We start from the raw sequence: 24,300 nt of genomic DNA, 5'->3' as shown, positions 1-24,300 counted from the left end.
TCTGGGGAGACCCCTCCCCGCTCCGGTCTGGGACAAAAGAGTTTTGCTCACGCAACGTAACAGCGGATTAATTTGTAGAAAGTAGGTCAAGACGCGGCTTTTGCGCTGATAATTCCATTTTAGTAGACTAAAACAGCGTCTGGGTACCAGATTCCGGGAGCTAGCAAGCCCGCACCTAGCGCAGTGGGCGCTGCTTTCCGAGTACACGCACAGCGTCCGCCACCCCACGGCTGCTAACTCGGAAGCAACTGCGACTCTGTCCAGCGTGGCCCGCGCCCAGATTAAGCGTCCACAGGCTGGCAAGCTCGAGCAAATATTCTCAGTAGAGCATGCTCAGTGGCAGCAGGAAAGGGTGGGAGGCGAAACGCAGCACAGCCGGAGCCTTCGCTTGTTTACTCCTTAAGTCTTATCGAGTACAATGGCCCTTGATTTTTAGCAAACCGCGCTTGAGATGGCAGCCTTGCAGGCGCAGCTTCGAGTTGTTGCGCCGAGCTAAGCGGTTCACCGAACCGGGCTCCTATCTGCTCTCTCTCCAGCCCCACATCCGCCCCGCCAGTCAAGTAGTATTCAGGGGGCTCCTTCTACCGTTTGAGCTGTCACAACTCCCGTCCCAAGCACACCCCAGCTGCCTCTAGCATGTACGCATGCGCCCTGGGGACCGCAATAGCTGGGGGGTTATGATCTTAAAAGTATCCGATCGCGCGTAGATACCGTCTTACTCCCCACCCCACCCCCCCGCGCGCGAGCCCTTTCTTGCAGCTCCGCCGTTGCAACATTCTCCCGCAATCGCCCAACGTTCTAAAACAACAAAGAACGCTTCCCCACACACCCCACCGCCTTCCCACGCTGCCGCAACGTTCGATCGAACCCCGCAACGTTCTATCCGCCGCGGCGGCTCGTTTGCAACGTTCTATTCCACCCCTCCTCCACCGCTGCTGCCGCCGCCGCCGCCTCTTTCTTCCCCCGCCCCGGATCGTCGCAGCGTTCTATCCCCTCCCCCTCCTCCCTCTCCGGATTGTTGCAACGTTCCATCCGCTGCTTGCTCGCCGACGTTCCAAAGCAGGCCGCGGACGTTCGATCGGCAGCAGCAGCAGCAGCAGCAGCAGCTCCTCGGATCCTTTCCCCCCTTTCTTTCAATCCGCATCCTCCGGCTCCCACGCTCTCCCGTCTCTTCCCCCCTCACGTGTCCCGGGCTCCCAGCTGGGGAAGGAGGGGAGAGAGAGAGAGAATCTCTCGCTCTCTTTCCTCCTCACATGACCCGAGTGTTTGTCCCCGTGATCAGCGCCTCGGCTCCCGTGTCTCCTCCGCGTCCCCTCTACCTCCATCCGGCGTGAGATTTAAACTTCGTCCCCTCCCTCCTCCCCTCCCGCCCCCTTCTCCCCCTGGTGCTGCGGGGGTCTTTCCCCCACCCCCTCTCCCTCCCCCTCCCTTTCCCCCCCCCTTCCCTTCTCCCCCCATGGACATGCTGGATCCCGGCCTGGACACAGCCACCGCCTCCGCTGCATCCAGGTAAGGGGGAATGATCCCACGACACCCCCATTTAGCAGGGCGGGGGGGACTACGGCACCCAGCCTTCCCTCTCTTCTCGGGCCTAGCGAGGGTGGGGGAGGGGAGAGGGAACCAGCCATGATCCTCCTGCGGCGGCGGCAACAGCGGCGCAGAGAGAGAGGGGGAGAACAAAATGGAGGACGAGGCAGAGCTTAGGCTCTCCGGGACGGGGGAAGTGGGACGAGGGTGGGGGAGAACGGCAATTCCAGGGGACGTGACCTGGGCTGAGAACTGGGTGTCTGGAATAAAAGGGAAAGTGTGTGTGCGTGGAGAGAGAAAGGAGAGGTTGTGATCAGGAGGACTCCGTGCCATTGTAGGGTGAGAAGCAACGGGACACCCCCCCCAAAAAAAAATCACAACCCCACAATCGCACACGCACCGTCCAAGATCTGAAATGCATTGTCAAGAGGGAAGGGGAAGATAAATCTTGGGTTTGTGTGCATTTGGAGAGGGGTGGGGGTGGGGGAAGCATTCAATGTTTTGGTGGGGGGAGGGAGGACACAAAACACTGATTGGCAGGTAAGGGCTGGGAACGGGGGTAAGTGACTCTGAGCAGGCAGGAGGCTGCCAGGGTGATCAGAAAAAGTGGGGGTGCGATTGTGGGGCTCCAAAGGAGAGGGAGTGATGGGGGTGAGGAGAGGGTGTTAAGTTGAGAGTCCAGCAGTGTGTTGTAGTGGTTAGAGACTCGGGGTTAAATCCCACGTTGCACTGAATGTTCTGGAGTGACACCCCCAGGCATGCTCTCGCTGCCTAACCCTACATCACAGGTTTGTTAGGATTAAAATGGGGGGGGGGGAGTACACATTGCATTGCTCATTCTCCTCCCCCAGCTCCTTAGTGCAGGCATGGGCAATGTGTAGCCTTGCTTTGGGCTTCAGCAGCCACCATCCCCAGCGAGGGCTACTGGGACTGTGGCTGCTGGAGAGAGGGGTGCTGGGAGTCCTCCATCACAGCAGCCCAGGGGTCAGATGTTCCCCAGCCTTGCCTCAGTAAAAGGGTGGAACAAAGTAAGAAAAAGGCCTTGCGGGCTTAGCAATATGGTTCCTTTACCGCGAACAGAGGACCAAACACCAGTTTATCTGCTGCTGTTTCTGGGGGTGTTGTGTGAACACCTGATCACCTACAACATGCGCTCGTGACCATTGTGCATGGTGCATACATTATTGGAGAACTGGGATTGGCTGCTGCGTTTCCTTGAGAAAGATACACACCTGGTGGGAAATCCAAAAATACTGCAGTGCAATGCGGTCTGTGTTAGGACAGCCTTCCCCAACTTGGTGACCTCCTTCGCTTGTGGGACTGCAGCTGCCGTCCTCCCTGAGCATTGATCATGCTGCCTGGTGCTGATGGGAGTTGTAGTCCTAAACATCTGGAGGGGCACCAGGTTGAGGACGGCCACCCTAGGAACAGTCTTTGTTTCCTTCCGGGTTGCAGTGCTGCTTCAAGGAGAGCCGTCTACTCTGTGGCAGTTGGGCAGAACAGCCGGTGCAGAATTGTGCTGTGCCTTGACACTCCCCTCCCATGGCTCCGCTCGCCTATGGTGAGCAAAACTGGATTCCGGGTGACCAGGCAGTGAAAGTTCCATAATTTAGAAGAGAGGGGGCTTAACCATGGGTATGCCACAAATGACTAACATGAGCTATGTGTTAGGCTGGTAAGAGCTACTGTAGGCAGTAATATTTGTGAATCAATTTGCAAGACTGAGTTGTTTCAGGGAGAAGCAAGGGCATCCTGGAATTTGCCTCCTGGGTGAACGCATTTGGGAGGGTAAAAAGGTAGAGTCCCTAGATGATTGTTGGAACTGTGTGAGGAGAGGGTTCATATGGAAAGGAGTGGTCCGCTGAATGAACCCTGGGAATCCAAGCTCTCTTCATTTCATCTGCCTAGTTTGTTGTTGTTGCTATTGTTAAACCATTGGGAGTCGGAAATCTTTGCTGATCTACTTCACATGCAAATCAGCCTTATCTGGGGCTGCCATCATACATTGAGGTTTTTCCGGACACATCTGGGAATCTGGCTGCAGAACGGCATCTGGGCCAGCCTTTCTCAACCTGTGGGTCCCCAGATGTTGTTGAACTACAACTCCCATCACCCCTAGCTAGCAAGGCCAGAGCTCAGGGATGATGGGAGTTGTAGTCCAACAACATCTGGGGACCCACAGGTTGAGAACCACTGATTCTGGGCGGATTTTTGCTGAAACGGCAACATGTCCAGAAAAACCCGGACGTATGGCAAGTAGGGTGATTACAGTCATACCTCTGGTTACAGACACTTCAGGTTGCGTTGTTTCTGGTTATGGACCCGCCGAAACTCAGAAGTACCGGAACAGGTTATTTCCAGGTTCAGGGGGTCATGCATATGCAGGAGCGCTAAATCACGCTTTCTGCAAGCGCAGAATCCAAACCCGCGTGTGCGCAGATGTGCAACTACAGGTTGCGAAAGTGCATCCCACACAGAACACGTTCACAACCCGAGCATCCACTGTATTAGTATTTTTTAATGCTTAGTAAATCCAAGAAAAGCACCAAAACATATTTTTTTGGGGGGGAGATGCTCCCCCTCCCCAATACTCAACAACTTGTTTTATAATTGACCTATATAGATTGGTTGATATTCTTCACCTCCCTATCCCTGATGTAATATGTTGATTTGCCTTATAACACCTATGACTTCTTCCCAGAGAGCTTTCCTTCAGTAGAACTCTCTCTCTCTCCCCCCCCCCCCGTATGTATAGAGTTTCCTGGACCTTTCTCCCATCCAGGCATAGGCCTTCAGCAATATTTGCTGCATTATGTGCGTTCAGACAATATTGCGTCGGGGTGGGGGGGACACCAGGGGAAAGATGCACAGAGGCTGGCAGGATAACAGCTTCCTTGAGGAAAAGCGGCTTTTCTGAGTTTGTTGTTCAGGACGTTAGACTGGGCCTGGAGAGATACCTGGGCTCAGATCATCGCTCAGTCACGAAATTCACTGAGTGACCTTTGGGCCAATCCCTTTTGGTCTACTCAGTCTACCCCAAGGCACGGTGAAGAGGATAAGAGTGGAGTGGGGAAGGACTGCATTAACTTCCCTAAGCCTTGAAGGAAGAGTAAGATTTTTAAAAAAGCCATAACACGAAATAATTCAGCCAAATACTAGGGTGGTTGCCATAGGTGACCAGGAATTGCACATAGGTGATCCATGGAACTTCATGCAAGTGAATAGTTGGGCTGGAGAAAGAGCGGCAGGGTGATTCTTGCTCCCGTGTCAGGCGTGTGTGTGTGTGCGCGCGCGCAGATTTGCAGATTTGTCATTTTTGTGGTGTTATTTACAAGGCTGATGGTGTGCGTACATGTATATACATACTGACTTTCAGGCTCAAAAATCACACTGTTAGCCACTCCTAGACCAGAGTGTTGGCAGATTTGTACAGATGTTGCTCAGGCCCAGCTCCCATCATCCTTGACCGCTGGTCACATTGGCTGAGGCTGCTGGGATTTGAGGCTCCCACCTTTACCTGGAGGGACCCAGGTTAGCCACTTCTGTGCTCCTCAGCTCTTGGCAGCGGTAGAAGGTGAACAGACAGGCAGGCATCTCTTAGACGCCGTCAACAGAGGTGAGGCCCTAGCCCTGTTGGTGAGACACAAGAGAAAATGTAACAGGGGTTGCTACCCCAGATTCTTCTTCCTCCCCTTCCCATCTTTGCTGGTACATTTCTTAAACTCCCGGAATTGATTGGGGGCATTTACCGGGGTTTAAATAAGGATATAGAAAGCTCCTAAGCAGGGGTGGGCTCTGTTGTGAACAGAGAGGAGCATGACTTGACTGGAGATGCCAGAGTTATCTCATGTGATTGTTGGTGATGCCAGGAGAACCATTGGAAGCGGCTTATGTAGTGTCAGGGGTGGGGACGCCTCAGGCCTCGGTGGGGAGGGAAACTGCCTCCTTCCAGCCCTCTTCGGGATTCTCCCCAGAACGCCACCCTTCTCACGAGCCCTACTTTGCACCCTCCATGGGTGTTCTTACCTGGCTTAATGGGATCCAGTGGATTGGCGCATAGAGAGTGGAATGCATCTGAGAAGCATATCTGCTCCACACTGACTGGCAGCAGCTCTCTTGGGTTTTAGGCAGGCATTCTCTCCCCTTAAAAGTATCTGGGGAGGCCAGGGATTGAGCTTGGGACTGTTTGCATGGAGAATATGTGCTCTCTAACTGACCTGTCACCTTTCCCCAGGACTGTCCCTTTCCCAGAAAAGGCTGTGAAAGCAAGGAGAGGGACTGCGCTTATGAGATTGAGGAGGCAGTAAAGGGAGGTGGGGATGAAGAGTCTTGCGAGTTCTAGTACCCAGTGTATTGGGGAGGGGTTGGCCAGGTTGGGGGGGGGCCTCTGGGCGAAATCTTACCTGATGGACCCCTTTGTAGGCCCAGACGAGCGTACCTGGCTGTGGCACTCTAGACAGCGCCAGAGCCAGAGCTGGGTGATCTTGCACCCCTGGCAGAACCGTCGAGATTGCATCCCCTTAGCCACAGACAACTCAACTCTTCTTTCTACCTCTCCTCCACCCATTCAATTCACCCTCTATTAAAAACCATTTCTTATGAGGCAATAATCAATATTTATGGACATATTTTTAGCCATTTTTTTGGGGGGGGCAATCACCTGCGTGCCTGGCGGGGGCCCACCTCACCACCCCCTAGCTATGGCCCTGGACAGCACCAGGCAGCCTCAAGCTGCAGTCCAGGGGCATCTAGAGGGTCAGTCCTGATGCAGGGCAGAAAGAGAACAATCCCTGTGGTTTGCCCCCAACATCTGGTCTCTGAGTTTCCATGGCTAGTCAAGATGACCTTAATATCATTGTCAGCTCTGCATCAACGGTCTTCCCAGAAGTGCGTGCCAGTCACATAAACCCAATTTTATTGAGACCTCCCGTAAACTAGAAGTGTCTTTTTCTCTTCTGTATTCAAGTTCCCACATCTTACCCACAGACATTGCTTCTCCTCCCGCCCCCCAATCCGGCCACCTCCCCAAACTCAGCTGCTATCCCCACAGGAGGTGAGAATAATTAGGACCCTGTTGTGTACCAGGCAGTAATAAAACGAAGGGCTCCATCTATTTTGTGCCTGTTCTAGTCATTGTGGAATCCTTTTTTATTATAATTTTAAAAACCACCCTTGCGTCTAGTGTGCCCTACATGCTTTCAGCCGAGCATATTGGGGATGGGGAGAAGTGGAAAGGCAGGGTCCCCCAGGGGTAGGGATGGGTGGCGGAATAGAGGCCCAGGTGCCATGATGTCTCAGTGAAGCTCAAATGACTCATAGAATCACAGAATTGTAGAGTTGGAAGAGGGTCTCCAGGGGTCATCTAGTCCAACCCCCCTGGACAGCTTCTCCAGGATGGCAGCTGCCAAACGTTTTGAACTCTCAGTTCCCAATAGCCCTTGCAGGCGTGGACAGGAGTAATGGGAGTTATGGTCCAGCAACATCTGGAGGGATGCAAATTGGGGGACAGGTGAAGAGCCTGCTAGATCAGGCGAGTGGTCCAGCAGCCTGCTCAGGTGGGGAAATTAGAATTAAAAAGAACTCCTGCCTTTCCTGCTACCCATTGTAGCAACACTGCAACACCTACACTGAATTCCTGGATATCATAATAGTTGGAGTTTTGGGGCGGCAGGGGGATGGTTAGCAGCAAATCACTTCTCCAGTGGCGAAGAACCAAAATAAAAGGTTTTTGAATGTACCAAGAAGTTTTGTATTCGGGCAATGGATGTGTCACTCCTCTTTATTGACTAGATCAGCCTTTCTCAACCTGTGGGTACCTAGATGTTGTTGAACTACAACTCCCATCACCCCTAGCTAGCAAGGCCAGAGCTCAGGGATGATGGAAGTTGTAGTCCAACAACATCTGGGGACCCACAGGTTGAGAACCGCTGGTCTAGGTCTTTTCATAAAATGCCAGTCATTGGTGTGGCTTTGTTCATTGGCTAGAAACGCTGAAAGGCATGAGCTCGCTAGTTTCTCACCAAATAAGTGGAGAAAATATCTCCCACCCATTTTGCCTCGGGTATTAGGCTTCCTACAAGCAGCTTACAATAGCTGGGTGCCTGGTGATTATGGAAGAAGGGGATTTAACTGCTGCCCTTGCCCAGCTCTGCTTGTGCCCCCTCTGTGGTGCAATGGGTCAATGTGTTTGGCTGTTAACCAGAAGGTTGATGGTTTGAGCCCACCATGGGATGGTTGTGGGTGGAATTCCTGCATTACAGGGAGTCATATTGGTGACCCTCGGGTCCCTTCCAACCCCACAATTCTATCATTCTAAGAGCATCTTGGGATCTGAGAGTAAGGACTGCCAAATCTGTTACTTGAGAATCTCCTGGGTTTTCCATCTGAGCTGCATTCCTGGGCTGCCAGAAAGGACCTTCTCCATGGTAGAGTCTGGGCTGGGACTAGCTACCATGGTGGCTTCCAGGCATTGCAGAATCCAACTCCCATCTGCCCCGGCCAGCCTGGCCAGTGGCCAGGGATGATGGGCGCTGTAGTCCACAATATCTGGAAGGTACCACATTGGCTACCCTTCACCCAGGCTTTAGAGCAGAGTTCCCCAAACTTGGATCTCCAGCTGTTTTGGGACTACAGTTCCCATTATTCCTGACCACTGGTCCTGCTAGCTTGGGTCCTGCAAGCTTGGCCCTCCAGATGTCATTGGTCTTCAACTCCATTGTCCTTCACTGCTGATGGAAGTTGGTGTCTGAAGGGAGCCCTGTTGGCTAGTCCTGGCCTAGACTCTGCCCTCTCTGGCATCCCAGCAAGATCCTGGTGGTCATGATCATCTCTGTGGCTGGGGATGATGGGATCTGGAGGGTCGCAGGTTCCCTACTACTGTTTTCGCACTCCCTTCCTAGGGAGGCCCACCGCACACTTCTATCTCGAGTCTGCCGCAATGTAGACCCTTTTCGTTTCACTCGTTGACTTTCCAAATTCCAGTGAGCGTTGGCCATGCTGATGGGGACTGATGGGATGTGGAGTCTAGGAAAAACAACACCATGGTCTAGGAGTCACTGGCCCCTAAGCACCTCCCTGGACCATGTCCATGGTATACCTATAACACAACCCTGAACCCTAACCCTTAAGAAGGATATGGAGGTGGCTTTTGAGCTCTTTAACCCAGCCTTTCTCCTCTGCGTTGGGCACCTTCCCTTGGCGTCTCGGTGCCATTCCTGCTCTGCGCCAACGTCCTGCCGAGATACGAGCCTTATCTCCCTCTGCCAGCACGAAGAATTAAGATAGCCAAATGCTTTGCAGCGCCTCCGTAGCTGCAAGGCCGGGCGGTGTGTGCCTTCCTTTATCCTGTCTCCGTCAAAGCAAAAAGAGGATATTAACACCGAACCCTCGTGGCAGACATCAGCGCAGGGATCTCTGGCTTTCAGGAATGCGCGGGCTGAATATCAAGCTTCCTTGTCACCGATAGCGAGCAGGAAGTGAGGCTGTGTTGCTGCCCACTCCAGGGAACGGGGCTGGGTTTCTAGGCTCTGCACAGTGAGAGATTTGCAGGGGCTGTTAAATCAGTGGGAGAAGAGCTTGGCAGAGGATGTTTTAGGGGCATTCTGTTGCCCAGGCAGTGTTAAAATTCTGCATGGAGGGCAGTGGAATTCTGGAGCGTCTTGTGCTAATGAAAGTTGGTCTCGTCTGCACAGAATTCCTCTTATTTTATGCAATTCTGTTCCTTTTATTTTATGCAATTCTATTCTGCAATTGGGAATGAATGAATGAATGAAGCTTTATTTGCATCAGCCACCAGCCATAGCAATAATCAAAATGCGGTATATACGATATCTTTATTGTCATTGTCCCATGCAGAACAATGAAATTGAAAAACTACTACAAAACTACATAAAATACATAAAAACTACATAAAACATTCAAAAAACCCAAAAAACTCTGAAACCTCATTTTAAAATACACTATACTATAGAGGATAAAGGTAAAAAGTCAATTATATAAAATGCATTTGGGGGTTTGGGTCAATAGTGAAATAATGGCTCTTATTCTGATTGCCCTGGCTAAAAACCTTGCAACCTTTGCTGTCACCTGCTCATCTGCCAAGAGAAAGGACACTGTAACAGTGGTTGGGCGACCCGGAGTAGACAATAATAGAGAGGTGATAACCTCACTCCTCAAATCTTTATAAAGAGTGCAAGCCAGAAGGACATGCACCACCGATTAAGTACTGCCATCTCCACAGGGACATAACCGTGGAATTTTTTGGAATCATCCCCCATGTACAGCCAAAGGCGTTATATTCAATCTTGCAGGAGTAAAAGCACAATTCTTGCTCCTACATTTTCCTTTGGTCCCATTTGCGCTGGACATTTAAAGCAGCATCATGCAACTTTAAACCGTCACAACTTTCTCCAAAGAATCATAAAGAGGTGTCATGCATTCCCCAACCACAGAGCTAAGATTTTCAGAGCTTCCCCCGAAGAGGGGTTGATTTTTTCACCTACTCTGGGATGGGTAACTCTGTGAAGGAATTAGGGGTCTCCTAAAAGCACCCTTAATAAACTATTCTCCCCATATTTCTTTGGGGAAAGCCATGATTGTTCAAAGTACTATCATAGTGCTATAAAGGTATGGGATGAATGTGGACTACAGTTCTTCTGAATGAGCTTTCGGAAGGGAACAAGGCCCAGAGCTGACCTCTGCAGGCTTAGATTCTATCTCGGCTGACAGTTCTTTTTCTTTTCTCTCTCTCCCCCACCTCCCTTTGTGTTACAGCCACGAGAAAGGTCAAGAAGGTGAAGAGGGAGTCGAGCTGCAGGAAGGTGAGGAGGGGTCCTGGGCTGGCCCAGAAAATGCCCAGCCAACCTGCGTGAGCAAGTTGTAGCCCCTGCTCGGGGAGGGATTTCTACCGCCAGGGCACCGCCCGATAAGTAAGGCGTACGAAATGTCTGTCTGTGAACAAAGCTGAATCTCTGGCCTCCTCCTGTCTGGATCCCACGGGGGCAGTGTGTTGGCAGCTGGAAGCCCAAATCTCCCCGACCCCCTGCAAACCCACACAGCCCTAGAGCCCTTCTAACACCTTGTCCTTCACTCAGGCGCATCATGCACAAGATGTGTGGCGAGGGAAAGAGGAGGGAAGCAAACCCTTTCTTGCCATTCGTACGTCAGGGTTCGTCCTAGTGCATTTTCACTTCACAGAGTTTTGTGAGCATGAAATAAAGGTCCCTGCCCCAGAGAGGTTTCAGTCAACCACCACCTTGCTGTTGTTATTCCCTCCTCCTTTTCCTTCAAGATGTTCAGGGAAGCATACACAGAGATTCCCCTCTCTCTCTTGCACAGACAAACACACTTTTGTCATCACAACAACCCTGTGATTCAGCTGAGAGCGTGGGTGGTCTGAGGTCACTTCATAGAAGTAATATGAGCCCAGCCTGAACATACTCTTTGCTCCTTCATATTCTCCACAGTTTAGACTCCTCGGCCTTTGGTGGATATTTAATGTTATCAAAATAGCTGTCCTTCCCACAAGGTAGTGACTGTGTGCTAAGTAGCAGCCTGCACTAAGGCACATTTTGCGGACAGGATGTAGGTTTCTAGAACGACGTAAATGAAAGGGAGGTTGAAACTAGCTCAGGGTTTTAAATTCTGGAGTGGCAGGTTGTATAAATAAACCCACTACATGACTGAGATCAAGAGTGTGTTGTGTGGCCTGGACTGTTGCACCCCCCCTCTCCCAAATCTGATGGCTTCCCCTGTGGGAGGACACCCCAGTAACCAAGCAGAGCTGCAGTCGCCAGAGTGACACCTCCACCGAGTTTGGTTCAAAAAAGGCATTTGATTATAGGCAAGAGAATAGGCTGTGGCGTGAGGGTTGATGCCAACAACAGCTGATGTTATTAATATCATTATTATCAGGAAGTCTGGGATAGCTCAGTCAGCAGAGCATAAGACTCTTAATCTCAAGGTTGGGAGTTTGAGCCCCACATTGGGGAAAAGATTCATGGGTTGGGCTAAATGACCCTTGTGGTCCCATCCAAAACTGTGATTGATTTGTTTCTTACCACAAAAATGTCTCGAAGCGATGAGTACAAAATTGTACACTATAGAAGATTTAAACAGCACCAGAAAAATAAAAAGAACCTTAACTGAACGAACTGAAAGTGCTTATCTCTCAATAGCATAAAAAGGACCCACCCTACTAAATGATGAGCACTGATGCAGGCTGGGATATAATCATACCCTGTGACCCCAATTATGTTTGGGTAAACAGGAACACCTTTGGCACTTAAAGGTTAATCCTGATGTCGCCAGGGGGGTGACATTCCGCAGTTGGGGAGCCACCACTGAGAAGGCCCATTCCAGGTCACAAATGTGCCTGTTAGCCCCGAAAAGGCTGGCAAACCCCTGCAGCAGCAACGACAACACCTGTGTCAATGAGGCTGGTGTGCCGGTAGGGAGTGGCCCAAAGCTGGCAGTAATCAATTTCCTTTCTCTCTCTCCCAGGAGACGGCACAAATGCGGATGAGCAGACTGCAGTGGCCATCGCCAGCGTCCAGCAAGCAGCCTTCACAGACCATAATATCCAGTACCAGTTCCGCACAGAGAACAATGGAGGACAGGTAGCAGACCCCTCGTCAGGGAGCTTGGCTTTTAACTGCGTGGGTACGGCGGAAGGGGTAAGAGCTTCAGGCGCAAGGGCATTGGCCCCTGGGCGGCTTCCCGCTGCCGACTGGCCAGTCGTCACATTCCGAGGAGTCACATGGTGTGGCGCTCGTGGGACCGCACCATTTCATTATCGGGGGGGGGGGGGTTTGTGCGTGTCATTGCATGATTGAATATATTCCCCAAATGTCTAGTCGCAGCATTGCCCACATTATTGGAGTGGGGTGGGGGGGGGTCCCTATAAAACCCACAAGCTCCAACCGTTTATTCTCAACCCCTCCACTCCAGTTTAGCCAAATCACAGACTCGTAAAATTGCAGAGTTTGGAGGAACCCCGACAGTCCAACACCCTGCAATGCAGGAATCTCAACTAAAGCATCCATGACAGACAGACACCCCTTGCCTCTGTATCGTGAAGACCAGAAGGACATCATCACTTCCTCCCAAGGTTCCCAGTACTTCTAAATTCGCCAGTCAGTTCCTCCCTGTTGGTGAGGACGAGGCCCAAGACAGATGATCCCCTTGTTGCCTCTCACATTTTGGGAAATGAAAGTGTCTCAGTTATATGCCTCAGTAACATTCCAAGAAGAACTATTACGAAAGATGGGGGACAAACCCGCATCACAAAAGGTGGGGACACCCCCCCACACACACACCCCTGGTAGCTCTCAAGCAATGGTTCCACTTTCCCTGACATACTAACTTTCTGTATGCAGAATTCTGTGCTTGCTTTCACGTGAGGAAACGGTTGGTCTTCTTCATTTATTATCACCCAGGAGAATCCCTGAAGGGCTTGTAGCAGTGTGTTTCTCCTCTTGAGTAAATCTCCTCTGGCTTACAGAGATTTTAGCAGATGTTGCCATAACCTTAAGAACTAGAAAATTGTATTTGTGTGTTGTTGTTTTTTGCTGTCGTTTAGTTTGGCCAGTGTCCAGATTATGAGTCCCAACAGCGCAAGGATTTCCACTGGAACAGCAGAACTTCCACCCCACCTCACAGGCCACACCCTCCTCAAGTCTACTCGGGAGGGCTGGGGGAAACCCAGAACAGGCTTAGGAGGCAAGGTGGTGGAAGCAGGAAGGATGTACTGTTGCACAAGTGTAAATCCTTGCGCTGGCAGGATTTGATAGTTGGATATCGACCACTGAAATACTCTGGGATGCTATATTCGGTACCGTTCTCCATCTTACTGTTTCTCCAGCTGAGGACCCTCGTTGCACACCAGGAATGGTCGCAATACAGACATGCTTTCATTTGACTTCTCTGTGGGACTGTCTTCCCCCTTGTCAAATTCTGCCGGAAGACTGACTTGCTATTTTGCTTCCTCGCTGCCAGGTGACATATAGAGTCGTTCAGGTGACGGACAGTCAGCTGGATGGACAGACAGATGCGACGGGGGCAGTCAGCGTGGTCTCGACGGCAGCTTTCACCAGTGGCCAGCAAGCTGTTGCTCAGGTGAGAGAGAAGCTTTATTGGGGCCCCAAGGTGGCACCAGATGCCTTGCTTTTTAGTGATGCGTACTCCTTCCATCCAGTTCAGTCCATCAATCAAGTTGTTGCTCGAGTCAGCATACTTCACAGTAAGAGCTGTGTGTGTCAGATAGCTCATTAACATAGGACACAGATGATCCCTTATTAACAGATAGGAGTGCTTTATTAGGTTGCTGTTCTTCTGAAAACAGTGGGTTCCTCACCTGCCGGCTGATAACCTCTGTTCTTGTGACTCCATGCCTCCATTTTGGCTACATAAGGATAACTGATGTCTGTTGAGGTCCACATTTCTTTGGGGGGAATTTGCTGAAGGTTGCATTTGAACGGGGGTGGAGAGACCAAAGCGAGCAAGTTTTTCCCCCTTTCCCTCCCTGTGCAATGGGTTCCTGGGGGAGGAATACAGTTGGTACCTCAGGTTACAGATGCTTCAGGTTACAGACTCCACTAACCCAGAAATAGTACCTCGGGTTAAGAACTTTGCTTCAGGATGAGAACAGAAATTGCGCAGTGGCGGCACAGTGGCAGCAGGAGGCCCCATTAGCTAAAGTGGTACCTCAGGTTAAGAACAGTTTCAGGTTAAGAACGGACCTCCAGAACGAATTAAGTACTTAACCCGAGGTACCACTGTAGATCTCTCCTCTCCAGAGAGCTGAACTGATCTCTCGTGTCATACTTCTCCTTCTCACACCCCCAAAAATCCTCCTTCTGCTTCTCCAACGTTTCCAGCTCCCTCCTCCTCAGCCCCTTGACTCCGTATGTCCTGTGTTTAGCTTTCCTGGGTGAAGATTTAACATGACAGCCCTTATCACTTGCCTCAAATAATCAAAATTCCTTTTAAATTCCCCAGGACTGGCCTACTTTTTATTATTTTGGAAAGATTTCCCACTCATTGACCACAAGAGGGCAGTGCAAACCTGGCGCGTCCCAGTGAATCCTCGTTCTGCGGCTTGTGCGCTCTCTCCCATTTGCATTAGGATATAGTTCGGCAACTGGTGGCAGGACGCAGCTACTGGTATCTCCCCAGTGCCCCAAACCAAAAAGCCTTTCCTGCACGCCTGTGTTTTTATACGGAAATCTGTAGCCACCTGCCTTGGCCCATAATCCCAAGGAATGTACTCAGTGGCTCATCAGCACTTTAAAACAGTACAACTACAAAAATGTTAGCAGGGCTTAGTGGTAGAACATCTGCTTTGCTTTCCTGGTTCAATCCCTGGCAGCTCCAGATTGGGATGAGAGAGATGATGATGATAATAATAATAATAATAATAATAATAATAATAATAATCACAATAAAACATCAAACATTAAAAACTTGCCTAAACAGGACTGCCTTCAGATGTCTTCTAAAAGTCAGATAGTTTTTTATTTCCTTGACATCTGATGGGAGGGTGTTCCACAGGGCGGGCACCGCTACCAAGAAGGCCCTTTGCCTGGTTCCCTGTAACCTCACTTATTGCAGGGAGGGAACCGCCAGAAGGCCCTCGGAGCTGGACCTCAGTGTCCGGGCTGAATGATGGGGGTGGAGACGCTCCATCAGGTATACAGTGTTACCTCAGGTTACAGACGCTTCAGGTTACAGACTCCGCTAACCCAGAAATAGTACCTCGGGTTAAGAACTTTGCTTCAGGATGAGAACAGAAATTGCGCGGCGGCAGGAGACCCCATTAGCTAAAGTGGTACCTCAGGTTAAGAACAGTTTCAGGTTAAGAACAGACCTCCAGAACAAATAAGTTCTTAACCCGAGGTATCACTGTACTGGGCCAAGTCAGCAGTGCTTCTGCCAGTCAGTGCAGAAATATTGAGCTACATAAACCAATAGCCGGTGTGGTATAAGGCAGCTTTCTATGGTTATAAGTTAGATCAGTGGTGTAACATGTACTTTGCATACAGAATATTCCAAAGAGCTTGTATGTATTAAGAGTAGCGGGGAGCGGGTTTCTTGTGGGGGAGGGAGTGGATTGCAACCATAGAGTATAGATGTATTTGTTCATTTTTGCATCTATGAAAGCATTTATATTATTTCATCTCATAATGCGTATATACCTCTTGGTCACAGAGAAAACGTCTAAGCAGCTAACCAAAAAAAAAAGACAGTTGTCTTGGCTTCCTCTTTAGCCACGCGCAGCCTCACCAGCTGGGAGAAGCTGCGCGGGGCTTTGTTTTTAGCCGTAGGGCTGGAACGGGGGAAGCCCGAGCTTCCCCCGACCCCAGCCCCCAGAACAGGCAGCTATCCGCAAGCCTTCTGAGCCTGGCGGGAACTCCCACCAGGCTCAGAAGGCTTGCAGATAGCTGCCTGAAGCCCGGGGAGCGCAGCGGCAGTTGGCACCAACCCCTCTTGCTCTCCAGGCTTCAGCGAAAGCCTGCATTCGCTCCCTAGGATGCACACACATTTCCCCTTCATTTTTGGAGGGGAAAAAGTGCATCCTATAGAGCGAAAAATACGGTAAATGTGTTGTGAGAGGGGTGTCTGTTTTGTTCTTGTTCTTGCTTTTATTACCTGTGTGGCTGGTGTGTTTTTTCTGCGGCCTACCCTGAGATCTTTGGATGAATGGTTTTAGCTTTCTTCCGTCTCTTCTTTCCAGGCTGTGATCCAGAACCCCTTCAGCAATGGCGGGAGCCCGGCCACAGACGCCGTCAGCGGCGAGGCCCGGTTTGCGTACTTCCCTGCCTCCACGGTGGGGGACGCCACAGCGGTGTCGGTGCAGACGACAGATCAGTCGCTGACGCAGGCCGGAGGTAGGGAAGTGAGAAGGCCCGAGCCATCTCTCCCCTCTTCTTTCCGGAGCGGGATCCTGAAGTCTGGTCCACAAGGGGCAATTTGCACAGGGGCCATCTCCACAGACCCGGGACCCATCCACACCATCCATTTAAAGCAGGATTGTACCACTTTTAACAGCCATGGCTTCCCACAAAGATTCTGGTTTGGGAACGGTGCTGAGAAGGTTTTAGGAGGACCCCATCTCCCCCCCCCAAGCTAGAATTCCCAGAGTTTAACAATCCAGGGAATGTAGCTCTGAGGAGAATAGGGGGTCGCCCTACAACTCCCAACACCTTTCGAGGTGGTCGTACAAGGCTCTCCCTCTCCTCACGTTATCCTTGCCATGACTATATTTGAAGCCATCTTCAAATATCTCAAGGGCTGTCACATGGGAGATGGAGCAAGTTTGTTTTCTGCTGCTCTGGAGGAGGGCAGGGCCCGAACCAATGGCTTCATGTTACAAGAAGGGCAATTCCGGCTAAACACAAGAAGAGCTGTTCGACAGTGGGGAGATTTTAAACAGAGATTGGATGGTCCTTTGTCATGGATGCTTTAGTTGAGATTCATATATATAATAACATCACAACACAACATAATATCTACATGGTGCCTACGGAACAACTTGCACCTTAATATCAGCAAGACAAAGGAGATGGTGTTGGACTTTCGGAGGAAGAGAGGAGAACTAGCCTCGCTGTACACCAGGGAGGGCTGTGTGGAGAGAGCCTCTTCCTTTAAATTCCTAGGGATTTATCTCGATGAAGACCTTACTTGGAAAATAAATACAACCCAGGTGGTTAGGAAAGCCCAACAGGGACTCCATCTCCTCAGAATATTGCGAAGGAACGATGTCAATCAACATTTGATGATCTCCTTCTACCGGTCAACAACAGAAAGTGTCCTTTCATACTGCATCCCGGTGTGGTACGCTGGTTTGACATTGACTGATAGGAAGTGCCTACAGAGGGTGGTGAATACAGCACAAGATATTATGGGCTGTCCCGTGAATCCTCCGGATGAAATAGCAGAAGAAGGTTGCCTCAGGAGAGTGAGGAAAATTCTCAGGGATGATTCACGCCCTGGCCGGCACTTTCTTGATCTCCTGCCCTCAGGCAGAAGATATAGAAGCATGCTTAGTCGCACCAACAGGGTAAAGAACAGCTTCTATCCATGGGCTGTTAGGCTGCTGAATGAAAAGATAACAACAGGGCAACTGACTTTCGGGTTTGGTGGGTGTGCGTCAGTCAACGAGGGGAATTAAGACTAAGAGAGCTGAGTGGGGGGTGCTTGTGTAATCTCACTGTATACATGTTGTACAAGTGACAATAAAGTATTTCATTTTGAATTCCTGCATTGCAGGGGGTTGGAATAAAGGACCCTCGGGGTCCCGTCCAACTCTCCGAATCTTTGACCCCGTGAGGAAGGTTAGGCCGAGAAAATGTGACTGGCCTAAGTGAGCTTCATGGCTGAGTGGGGATTCGAATCCAGATCTCCCCGGCCCTAGTCCAACACTGAACCACTACACCTTCCTTTCATTGAGCTCAAGGCAGCATATACTGGGTGCTCGTCCCCTGTTCCTTTCAAAATAGCAAGCTTAATTTCTCTTCTGTGTTGCTCCCCGTAGGCCAATTCTACGTGATGATGACCCCGCAGGACGTGCTGCAGACAGGGACGCAACGTACCATCGCCCCCCGAACCCACCCCTATTCCCCGTATGTATGGCTCCAGGAAGGGAACAAAGAGGGAGGGTTGACGAGTCAGGAGCACGGCTGTCTAGCTCCCTGACCCCCAATGATGGCTGTTCCCAAAGGGCCAAGGAAGCGGGGAGCCAGGGAGCCAAACTAAGAGAATTGGAAGCTGTGTTACGCTGAGTCAGTCCATCCAGCACAGTACTGCCTGCACTGGGCAGGCAGTGCTTCTCAAACTGTAGTCCATCTGTTCCTGGACTACAACTCCCATCATTCCCAGCGAGCAGGGGGTGATGGGAGTTGTAGTCCACCAGCAGCCGGGGACCCAAGTTTGAGAAGCACTGCTGTTGGGTTTGGGGCAAGAGTTTCTCCCAGTCTTAACTGGAGATTCTAAGGACTGAAGCTGGGACTTTGGGATGCAGCTGTACTTAAAGGACCCCAGAAAGTATGTTTGCACCCCTTTTAAAGGGCAGGGGGCGGTGCATTGTTCCATGGCCCACGCTCTGCTGATGGGAAGGGAGATTTGGAGTGTTTTCCTTGCCCCTTTCATATTTGCATCCTGGCACCTCTGCTTCCGAGACGTGAGCAGGTTCTGTGCCCCCTTCCCTGTCCCCCTCCTGATTTCCCCCCTCCCATGCCTTTGCTTTGAAAACCTAGGAAAATGGACGGGACGCGAACGCCGCGGGACGAGAGGAGACGAGCCCAGCACAACGAAGGTGCGCAGAACAGTCGAACAGCCCGAACCATCCCTGTAAAAAATAAAAATCAAACACCACATTCAGGTCGTTCTGGGATTTCTTGCCCTCCTGGGCCATAGAACCTGAGGAGAGGGTTTTCACTCTCCTCTCCCTCCACTTTTCTAACTGCAATGCTACTGCTGCCCCATACCTGTTTATTGGGTGGGGGTGTGAAGGTGGTCTCTCAAGATGAATAAAATGGCGCCCTGCCAGCATGAAGTGAGCTGCTCTTGCACCCTCCAAATCAAATAAGCCTCTGTTTCGTTCTTGCAGGGACAGCCACACTGCCAGCAGCCTCCCCCGGAACGTTTAAAGCTTAATTTTTTGTAGCAGGGTGCTTTTAAGGGGGGCGGTTCCCTGTTTTTCTTTGTTGTTGTTGTTTAGTCGTTTAGTCGTGTCCGACTCTTGGACCAGAGCACGCCAGGCACTTCTGTCCTCCACTGCCTCCCGCAGTTTGATCAAACTCATGCTAGTAGCTTCAAGAACACCATCCAACCATCTCATTCTCTGTCGTCCCCTTCTCCTTGTGCCCTCCATCTTTCCCAACATCAGGGTCTTTTCCAGGGAGTCCTCTCTTCTCATGAGGTGGCCAAAGTATTGGAGCCTCAGCTTCACGATCTGTCCTTCCAGTGAGCACTCAGGGCTGATTTCCTTCAGAATGGAGAGGTTTGATCTTCTTGCAGTCCATGGGACTCTCAAGAGTCTCCTCCAGCACCATAATTCAAAAGCATCAATTCTTCGGCGATCAGCCTTCTTTATGGTCCAGCTCTCACTTCCATACATCACTACTGGGAAAACCATGGCTTTTACTATACGGACCTTTGTTGGCAAGGTGATGTCTCTGCTTTTTAAGATGTTGTCTAGGTTTGCCATCGCCTTTCTCCCAAGGAGCAGGCGTCTTTTAATTTCGTGACTGCTGTCACCATCTGCACTGATCATGGAGCCCAAGAAAGTAAAATCTCTCACTGCCTCCATTTCTTCCCCATCTATTTGCCAGGAGGTGATGGGCCCAGTGGCCATGATCTTCGTTTTTTTGATGTTGAGCTTCAGACCATATTTTGCGCTCTCCTCTTTCACCCTCATTAAAAGGTTCTTTAATTCCTCTTCACTTTCTGCCATCAAGGTTGTGTCATCTGCATATCTGAGGTTGTTGATATTTCTTCCGGCAATCTTAATTCCGGCTTGGGATTCATCCAGCCCAGCCTTTCGCATGATGAATTCTGCATATAAGTTAAATAAGCAGGGAGACAATATACAGCCTTGCCGTACTCCTCTCCCAATTTGGAACCAATCAGTTGTTCTTACTTCCCATCAAAGCTGTGCCTCTCCTCACCCACGCTTCCTTCATTACCAGGGCCTGATGCTCTTCACAAGCACCCGCTAATAACTGTGGCGGATTTGAGTTAGCTCAGTTCTCCATGGAGGTGCCATTTCCACCCAAACACCCCAACCAAGCTGGTACCCTCCATAGGCTTCGGTCTACAACTTTCACCAGCCCCTATCAATATGGCCCAAGGGTCAGGAATGATCATCATCCCCAGCATCATCCCCAACTCACAGGATTTCACCTGGCGGTGGGGAACCTTGTAGCCTGCAGCCCAGCTGTGGCTTGTGGCTTAATAATTATAATAATTTTGGATGTGTTGTAAGGTTGGATTTCAGCTGCCCTGAGGTGCGCTTCCAAAGCTCTCTTCTCCTTTGATTGGGTTGGGTGATTTGCTGTGGCCCCTGATTTATTTTTTTTGGGGGGCGAAGGGGGTGGCAATGATTCCAGAAAGGTACAGTAGTACCTTGGTTCTCAAACTCAATCTATTCTGGTAGTCTGTTCCAAAACCAAAGCGTTCCAAAACCAAGGCGCGCTTTCCCATAGAAAGTAGTGCAAAATGGGTTAATCCGTTCCAGACTTTTTAAAAAACAACCCCTAAAGCAGCAATTTAACATGAAGTTTACTATCTCACGAGACCATTGATCCATAAAATGAAAACAATAAACAATGTACTGCAGTCACACAATCAATCAATCAGTAGCTGAAATGGGTTCCACACAGTCACCAAAAAAAGCAAAATAAATAGCAAAAACAAACAGATCTCAGCGTAACACTCAAAACAGAAGCATGGCACTCAAAATGGAAGCGTAACACTCAAAACGGAGCACGTTCGGCTTCCGAAGAAAGTTTGCAAACCGGGGCACTTCCAGGTTTGCAGTGTTTGGGTGCCAAGTTGTTTGAGAACCAAGGCATTTGAGAACCAAGGTACCACTGTTTGCTTTTTTTAGAAAAATTCCCTTGTCTAATCAGTTCTCTGTTTTCTCTTTGCCTCCCCCTGTCTAGTTGAACGAAGGAGGCGGGACAAAATCAACAACTGGATTGTCCAGCTGTCGAAAATCATTCCAGACTGCAATACAGACAACAGCAAGACGGGGGCGGTGAGGGCAACTTCTGGGCAGGACATGAATGCCGGGGGGGTGTTGTTGGTTTGGGAGGAGTCACTAGCTACTGCTGCGGGTGGCAGGCTCATTCTTCTTGGTACAGTTTATATTGGGACAGGCTGTTCAAGGGGGATGTAATGCCCTCTGTCCCCCACCCCACCCCACCCCACCCCCCGGCTGTCAGATTCTGTTACAGTGGGCAATTTTACCTGTTCTGATCATGGCATTTAGGAAATGTGTTCTGTGTGTCCCCACAGAGTAAAGGAGGCATTCTGTCTAAAGCCTGCGACTATATCCGTGAACTGCGCCAGACGAACCAGCACATGCAAGAGACTTTCAAAGAAGCTGAGCGGCTGCAGATGGATAACGACTTGTTACGGCAACAGGTACCTGAGCCCTCCAAACCTGCCCTCCCCAGTAACAAAGACCCATTGCTGAGATGGCCTAGCCTACTCACAGGGTTGTTGTGATGATAAAATGGGGGACGCGATGCGCACCACCTTGACATGACCTCCTTGGAGGGGGAAAGTGGTATACAGTGGTTCTCGAACTTAATCTGTTCCGAAGGTCCGTTCGAAACCAAAGCGTTCCAAAACCAAGGTGCACTCTCCCATAGAAAGTCATGCAAAATAGATTAATCCGTTCCAGACTTTTAAAGACAACCCCTAAAACAGCGGTTTAACATGAATTTTACTATCAAACGAGACCATTGATTCATAAATTGAAAGCAATAAACAATGTACTGCAGTCACACAACCAGTCAATCAGTAGCTGAACTGGGTTCCACAGTCACAAAAACAAAACAAAAAGTGCAGCAAAAATGCAAAATAAATAGCAAAAACAGACAGGCCTCAGCGTAACACTCAAAACAGAAGTGTGGCACTCAAAATGGAAACGTAATACTCAATACGAAGCACGTTCGGCTTACGAAGTAAGTTCGCAAACTGGGACACTTCCAGGTTTGCAGTGTTTGGGTTCCAAGTTGTTTGAGTACCAAGGCATTTGAGAATCAAGGTACCACTGTGTAAACTTTTTTTTTTAAAAAAACTAATTACCTCTCTTATCTCCCCCCCCCCCCGCGCCCCACAGATTGAGGAGCTGAAGAATGAAAACGCCCTTCTCAGAGCACAGCTGCAGCAACATGGGATCGAGATTGTGGGAGATGCCCCTGGGCAGTAGCGCCCCCCCCCCAGCTGCCCACTTTGCCACTGCCTCTTTACACAGGATCTCAGCCTCCAGTTCTACTCATCCTTTTGTACAGAGAACCCCCTCTGCTCTGAACGAACGTTGCCTCCGTTCCCCTCACGTTGGGGGTAAACCGAGGGGAGCGGCAAAAAATCCGGGGAGTGGGGGGTGGAAGAGCCTGATCAAGGGGCTCGTCAGCCCAGCCACGCCAGCCTTCTCCCCCCAATCTCACTTCCTGTTGTCTTCCCCTCCTGACTTCCTTCCGCTCCTTAGGATACGTTAAGATTAAACAGACAAAAGATGCATTTTTTTATAGTAGATTTTTAACACAGGTTAGCCAGTTTCCACTTGCCTCCCCTTTTCCCCACTGGATCTGTGGGGTGGGGACATTCCCCCCTCCTCTGAGATGGGCTGTTTCAAAAGCTATCGGATTCTATCTTCTTTCTTCTGACCTTCTTGCCGGTTCGAAGCCTCCCATCATGTTGATTTGGCCCCATGGGGAAAAAAGAGTAGGGGTTTGGGTTTCTTAGGGTTGGCTGCTAGCCCAAGAGTGGGTGAGGTTGACCCCCCCCCCTGCGGTTTGGACACGATCCGCAGGTTAAGTAGACACCCCACCCCTGCCTTTGAGGTGCCCTGGAATGAATGCTCTTCAGGTGAAACTCAGTAGCAGGTTAGTTGGAATTGGACTTGCAGTCAGGCCAACGGCTTATTTTATGGAGGGAGCCTTGTGCCATGAACCAGGGGGAGGTTGCAGTTCAGTTTTACCTCTCCGGCCATGTCCACTAACTCTACCCCTCTGTTTTCCCACCACTCCAAAACTTGTAAAATAATAATGATTAAGGCACAACGGAGTTCAGTCCTAAATCTTACTACTGTCTCCCTTCCTTCCTTCCCTCCCTCCATCCCTTTATTTCCTTCCTTCTTTCTCTTTCCTTCCTTCCTTCCTTCTTTCCTTTTTTCTTTCTTGTAAGTAATCTCTTATTTTATTAGTTCCCAAGCGCGTTTGTATAGAGGTACGGTGTTTGTATGATAGCTGAAACCCAGGCCATTAGAAAGAGGTTTTTTTTAGTGGTGGATTGACTTGACAACAGGGTTGCTTTTGTGTGTGTTTTTTGATATTATATAATTTTTTAATTAAACTTCAGCAGTGTTTTAGATTTCAGGTTAAGAAAATAATAATAATCAGGAGATGGGTTTTGTTTTTTTAAGAAAAGAAGCAATCTCCTATATTTTGGGTTTCCTACCCCGCCCCCTGCTTTCACACAGAATTTTTTTTAAGAAAAGAAGATAAATGGTTCCTAAAAATTATAAAATATTATTATTGTAATAGCAAGTTCCTTAGGTTTGATTTTTTTTGTTTGTTTCATTTTATATCTCTATATACCAGCCCTCCTGGAGAAAAAAATTACATATGTCCAGGATTGTAACTGGATTTGTGGTAATGTTTGTACCCAAATATCAGTCTTGCTCCAACCCTCTATGAATGTGAGGAGGAAGAGATGAAGAGAGGTTAAATCGCAGGGGTTGGGGGAAACAAATGGTATATCAAAAAAGGAAAAAAAAAGTTGGCTTGCAGAGTTTGATCGTTGGAAAATAGGAAGAAATTCTGTTTATATATAAAAGGAAAAGAGAAAAAACCTGCACAGAAATAATATTGTATCAAATCGTTTTGTGGTTTGACGGTGTTTGTGGCTACGTGCGGGGACAGAATGAAATTGTTTGGCGGTTCCCTTTTCTTGCACCCAAAGACCCCAGTTTGACAACCAGGGGTTTTCAGCTCAGTTGCAGTAGCAACCGTGGGGGGGACGGACGATCTTAATATGTTGTTT

General features: G+C 49.8%; 1 protein-coding gene across 2 annotated transcripts; it reads left to right on the top strand.

The window, feature by feature from the left end:
• Window positions 1–1,009: 1,009 nt before the first annotated feature.
• USF2 (upstream transcription factor 2, c-fos interacting) lies at window positions 1,010–24,137 on the top strand. 2 transcript variants are annotated; one of them, XM_082231895.1, is made up of 10 exons: window positions 1,010–1,509; window positions 10,300–10,346; window positions 12,028–12,200; window positions 13,522–13,641; window positions 16,259–16,412; window positions 18,059–18,146; window positions 18,780–18,838; window positions 21,189–21,283; window positions 21,544–21,672; window positions 22,376–24,137. In XM_082231895.1, exons 1-10 carry the CDS (start codon window positions 1,457–1,459, stop codon window positions 22,463–22,465), a joined length of 1,008 nt encoding a protein of 335 aa, XP_082088021.1. In that variant the 5' UTR covers window positions 1,010–1,456; the 3' UTR covers window positions 22,466–24,137. The 2 variants fall into 2 exon arrangements, with proteins under 2 accessions (XP_082088021.1, XP_082088022.1); XM_082231896.1 differs by having other exon boundaries at window positions 1,015–1,509; window positions 12,028–12,143.
• The last annotated feature ends 163 nt before the right edge of the window (window positions 24,138–24,300 follow it).

Source organism: Podarcis vaucheri (genome assembly GCF_965113315.1).
Source record: "Podarcis vaucheri genome assembly, chromosome: 7".
Taxonomy (NCBI): Eukaryota; Metazoa; Chordata; class Lepidosauria; order Squamata; family Lacertidae; genus Podarcis; species Podarcis vaucheri.
Note: the sequence above shows the minus strand (reverse complement) of the source record. Positions and strands in the feature narration are given on the sequence as shown.

Excerpts from the sequence above, each read along its gene's own strand:
- USF2 (XM_082231895.1), top strand. The coding sequence starts at position 1,457 with ATGGACATGCTGGATCCCGGCCTGGACACAGCCACCGCCTCCGCTGCA. Across the intron at positions 16,413-18,058 it reads GTCGCTGACGCAGGCCGGAG|GCCAATTCTACGTGATGATG; the intron begins GTAGGGAAGTGA and ends TGCTCCCCGTAG. Across the intron at positions 21,284-21,543 it reads ACAACAGCAAGACGGGGGCG|AGTAAAGGAGGCATTCTGTC; the intron begins GTGAGGGCAACT and ends GTGTCCCCACAG.